This window comes from Staurois parvus, unplaced genomic scaffold, assembly GCF_062004578.1.
Source record: "Staurois parvus isolate SC_StPar_1 unplaced genomic scaffold, SC_StPar_1.0 ptg000586l, whole genome shotgun sequence".
NCBI lineage: Eukaryota > Metazoa > Chordata > Amphibia > Anura > Ranidae > Staurois > Staurois parvus.
This window is the reverse complement of record NW_028318382.1, coordinates 3602487-3608012: the sequence shown is the minus strand read 5'-3', so window position 1 is coordinate 3608012 and position 5526 is coordinate 3602487. Positions and strand designations below refer to the sequence as shown.

General features: G+C 39.4%; 1 protein-coding gene across 1 annotated transcript; it reads right to left on the bottom strand.

Annotated features, from left to right (window-relative positions):
* Positions 1-4224: 4224 nt before the first annotated feature.
* Positions 4225-5101, bottom strand: LOC149450043 (transcriptional and immune response regulator-like). The gene has a single exon (XM_089692400.1). The coding sequence runs from the start codon at positions 5004-5006 to the stop codon at positions 4719-4721; it is 288 nt and encodes a 95-aa protein (XP_089548526.1). The 5' UTR covers positions 5007-5101; the 3' UTR covers positions 4225-4718.
* Between the last annotated feature and the right edge of the window lie 425 nt (positions 5102-5526).

The window sequence follows — 5526 nt, the reverse complement described above, 5'->3', positions numbered from 1 at the left end:
GGCAAAGAGCAAGGAAATCCCATAGTGAAGTACCATTTAAAAGCATTTATTATTAAACCATGTCGGTACTGACAAAACAGATAGTATGACAAGCATATTGCACAGCACTGCCGACTCTCCGGGCAGGCGTGATGATGTCACTGCTAAACTCTGCCCTACGCACTTTTCGTCCGGCGGGATGTCTTCCAAGGGTTACAGAGTGTTTTCCTGACACCGCAACACTATTTTATTCAGTTATTCTAAAGGGGTGTATGTAAGTAACAGACACCCACATGTGATTTTCAACATGGGTCAGTAAGCACATGAACCACAAGAAGTGGCAACCAAGGGTAATGAAGATCTAACAAGTAACCTCTCTTGAAGCGTGTACCTGTGAAAGGCTGAACAACCTCTTGCAGCGAGAGAGTTGTTGTCAGCATTATTTTCCCTGGTGATCCGCTTCCCATAGCAAACGGGAGCAGATCAGTGCTCAGAGGTCCCCAACCTGGACACAGGAATGAAAGTGAAAGAGTTAAGTGAGTGTATGCACAGAGTCCATGCTAGGTCCACGGTGGGATTCCATTCCATTACTGCGAGTGAGGTAGTGGAGATACTCTGGACAGGTGGAGAGGGCATCGGCTCAGCATTTCCCTCCTAAGTGCAACATGTGACTGTAGTGGTGTTCCATGACAAGGGGCTGAGGGGTTAACTAGAGTCAAGTCATCTGTTCAAGTGTACACAGTGTAAGGCCATCTTTGAACTAGAGGGTAAGTTATCCCTGAAGACAACCCCTACCCTTTCCCGGGGCATTGATGTGCACAGCACAAGTATCCCAAGTGCAAGGCAGTAGCCCTGTCCAGGGTGCCCAGCATAGCCCAGAAGAACCCACCCCGGGGTAGGACCTCTCACCTACCCCCCACTTACAAGCCTGCAACAGGAAGTGCTGTGAAAGGCAGGATCTTCACATAAAAAGCTTTTTAACAAGTTCATACAAATGATTTGCTGAATGCTGAAAATTAGGTATGGCAATTTTTACATAGTTACTCTGGTTCAACTTGGAACAATGTACGTATGTATGCTCCATACCTATCGGATCCCCATGGAAGCAGGAAATTCCAGTAGCAGGCACCACTAGAGTGATTTCTACTAGTTTCTGGTTCCATTGCCGAGTGAACTGCCCCTCTGCTTTGTGTACACAGGAGGTGGCCGCTCAGTATTTGCACTATTCAGAGATCGCTTGGCATTTTCTGAATGGATACAAAGCATTCTCTGTTCAGACAAGGTGGAGAGGCAGGGTGGTGACATCTTGATCTCCACCTCATCCAATCAGAGAATGCTTTGCATTGTTGAGAAAATGTATGATGTTCTCTGAATGGTGCCCATGTCCAGTAAGCAGCAAGCAGGGGAGTGCTTGGCATGGGACCCAGAAGCTATAGTGCCTACTGCAGTGCCTAGTTCAGCAATGTCCAGCTTCCAGGAGATCCCACAGATATGTACTATACCAGGCTGGACCAATGTAACTGTAAAAAATTGCCTGAACTTTGGCTTTTGTACACAGTGTACACAGTGAGACGATGCTAAACATACAGAAAAATAGATTTAGGGTTTTACATACACTTTGCAATGCTGGTACCTAGAGAGAATTCTATGTAAATTCGGTAATGTAAGGGAAATAAGGAATCTGAAGATGGTCACCAAACTCATTCCACGAATATTCAATAAATAGTTTGAGTTTGCAAAACGAAAGTATTTTAAAGACACATGTTTATTAGATGTCACTCTCTCAGTCCTTCTGTACGATTTACAGTATATAAAATGACAATTTTGACTTTTCACTGTAGAACCACATATCCCAGCCAGGCCATTTAGTCAGATCGATAGCAGTGTTCTTTGGTATGCATCATATATTCTCCTTTCCAGGGACCTGAATGGAAGTGGTAATACTTACAGGTAGAATCACTTTATCACATTCATCCAATCATAGCTGTGAATGTCTGACCCTCATTGGTGACCATTAGATGATACCTGCAGTTCTTAGTGCTGACATTGTCATATGTCAGGGTCTTTGTAGCTACCATAGTTGATATATGACAAGTCCCAAGATACACCTGCTGGGACAGTGCTATATTGTATATTTAACCCATTGCCTTACATATTTGGACAATAAACACATTGATGATCCATCTGCAGCCGAGATTCAACTTTCACTGAATGGTCAGATGTATACTGCCATGGCTCGCTTTTTTAAGAGAATACATCACAACTCAAGTGTGACCATGAGTTACGCCCAGGGGCAGACTGACCATTCCAGCACTTGGGCACTGCCCGAGGGCCCGGGGTCAGTAGGGGGCCCCATGAAATGCCCCTGGTACCTTTTTTATAGTCTTTTTTGAGTGTGGGCAAGGACACAGGGGCCCCATGATCCCCTATTGCCCGTGGGCCCCATGAGTTGTCAGTCCTCCCCTGGTTACGCTGTAATATTTTTGTGAGCTGTGATTCCCTATTCACAAATACCTCATTTACCTGAACAGTGATTTCTGATTTTTTTAATATATGTTGTAGAAGGTATAAAGGTAATTGTACACAGAATGACTTTATTGATGAAAGTATAGGCAGGTATATATAGTTACAGTATGTATTTTTTACCTTATATTACCCCAAAATAATTTGCATATTGGAATACCAGGTGATGATGTAACAGTTTTCTATTTTGCACTGGATCTGTACATTGGTAACAAAAAGTAACAGTGTTATTTATTTATTTTTTAAATTATCATGAACACTTTTAAATGACAATTGTTTTACTAAAATAATAGCACCTTTTTTCTGTGTAGAAAAAAACATCATCTTGAACTCTGTTTTAAATAACAGAAGTGTTATTATATATATATAAAATATATATATTTTTTTATTTTTTTAATATAGAACACTGACAGATATTTTATTAAAATAACACTGCTTTTTTATATAAAGGTACCATTATCATGAACACCGTTGTTTTATTGAAATGTTAACATTTATTGATGTTTTACTGATATAATAGCATCTTTCTATTAGTATAGTATTTTAGTTTTTTTATTATTATTATTAACACTGTTTAACACGTTTTATTGAAATAATAGCACCATTTTTAGTATAGTATAGTATTTTAGCTTTTCAGGTTTTTTTATATTATGAACACTGTTTAACAGATGTTTTATTGAACTAATAGCACCTTTTGTCAGTATAGTGTAGTTTTTTTTTTTTGTTTTTTTTTCATGAACACTGTTGGACACGTTTTATTGAAATAATGGCACCATTTTTAGTATAGTATAGTACAGTATTTTAGTTTTTCACTATTTTTGTTTCTATTATGAACACCGTTTGACAGATGTTTTATTGAAATAATAACACCATTTTTTAGTATAGTATTTTAGTTTTTCAGTATTTTTTTATTATTATGAACACCATTTGACAGATGTTTTATTGAAATAATAGCACCATTTTTTTATTATAGTATTTTAGTTTTTCAGTATTTTTTTAATATTATGAATACTGTTTGACAGATGTATTGAAATAATAGCACCATTTTTTAGTATAGTATTTTAGTTTTTCAGGTTTTTCTTCATTATTAGGAACCTTGCTTGACAGATGTTTTATTGAAATATTAGCAACATCTTTAGTATAGTGTAGTATTTTAGGGTTTTTTTTGTATTTTTATATTATCATGAACACTGTTTGTCAATTTGTTTAAAAAACATAATAGAACCATCTGTTTTTAGTATAGAGTTTAGTATGGAGTTTTATTGACCTAATACCAGTTGAGGTCTGCAACATGATTTTCTGAACCTGTGGCTCCCATGACAAAACTGATGTTCATGAAAACCAAAGTATACACCTTTTAAGTTCTCCTGAGTCTGTACTGGCAGAAATCTGCACACATCCCACACATTTATTGACACTTCACTGCCAGTATTATACCTTTCAAAGCATACCTTCCTGTATGTACCACCAGTTACAATACCTAAAGTATTACATCAAAGACTGTGACATCCTTTGTATCTTCAGCTGCTGTCCTGGCAGCATGCTGATACTTGTAGTTCCACAACAGCTGAAAATACACAAATTGCTTAGCTCCTACAGAATCAGTGACTAAATACCATTTGCAGTGCACTAAAAGCATCATGTGTCATTTTTATCTTATTAACCATATATCTAATAGCATTGACTGATACTTCTACATAAATAATAGAAATACAAGTGAAATTTGAATAATTCAAAAATAATTTATTAAAATCTAGCACACAAATAATAAATAGCTTGTGTTAGGATATAAAGCACCAAGAAAAGTTATGTTAGCATCAATTCAGTCCTCTACGTGCTCTCTCTGCTCACATGGGGGGCTGGTGTCCCCAGTACTGGATACTGTCCATGAAAAGAGCATTTACAGGGCACAGGCATGTGCCACCAGCCATCTCATAGGTCTCAGCCAAGGCACCTCTTCTTTAGTCACCCACGTGATGGGGACATCTCTCGCCTTCTCTGGAGGGAACTGTCAGTCCTTTGAAACAGTCTCTTTAAAAGTTCAGACTCATCAGGACAGTCTCTTGAGGTTGGATCGCAAGCTCTGCGGACCGGTCCCATCAATATTGCAGGCATAGAATTCGGTGACAAGCTTGGCCAACCGACTTCACCGGTTTTCTCCCGTCTTAGGAGGAGTCACTTCTGTGCTTAGAGTGCAAGTTCTGCAGTCAATGGCCTCAGATGACTTTGATAGGCAGCTTCCTGAGCTTTAGGAACTGAAGGATCTTGTCCCTGGTCCTCTGCTTGAGGGCCAGCAGTGCCCTAGCTTTCTCCTCATTGTCCTGATCAATGCAGAAAATGATCCTTGCCCTGTCCTCTGCCTTTTTGTCACCGGTCTTTTTGAATAGCTTTTGCAGGGAGTCCTGGTCCACCCCTTCGAAGATGTTGCCCGTGGCTTTCTTGCGGTTGGCAGTATCGAAGCGGTAGCCATGTACAGAGGGGCTGACTCTCAAGGAGGTGGACATGGTGCCGGTATCTGGGCAGTGTGATCACCAAGTGAAGCTAGAAGCTGCTGCTTAGTGCTGTGACAGTCACAACTGGTGTGGAATACCAGCTAGGGAGCTGCTTATATATCCTGAACTGTCTGCTAACATCCCCCCACCCATTGGGAGGGACCGGAACTGGGAGCTTAACCCTTTCCACCTCCTCCCTGTGAAGTGCCTGAATTCTACAGAAAATCTGCCCCTCTCCAAAAGTAGAAGACAAAGCTTACTTTTTAATTAAAACTTTACTGGCTTCCTTTCTTTGCTTATGTTACTTCTTAAGTAGTTCAAGCATGCCAGAACATGCAATTATCCTGTAAAAAGCGTTGGAGGTTTGTGTCCGTCAGTAATTATAGCTTTTATCCTGCTAGTCCTGTGTTAATATTGTAAATTAGATCTGCAGAAGGATATTCTAGCATATAGGAAAAGTGGGATTGCAAACTAAAAATGATAAATCACAATAGGAATGATTTAATAAAAGGAATAGAGAATTTTTGGCAAA

Coding starts and splice junctions, on each gene's coding strand:
- LOC149450043 (XM_089692400.1), bottom strand. CDS start 5,006: ATGTCCACCTCCTTGAGAGTCAGCCCCTCTGTACATGGCTACCGCTTC.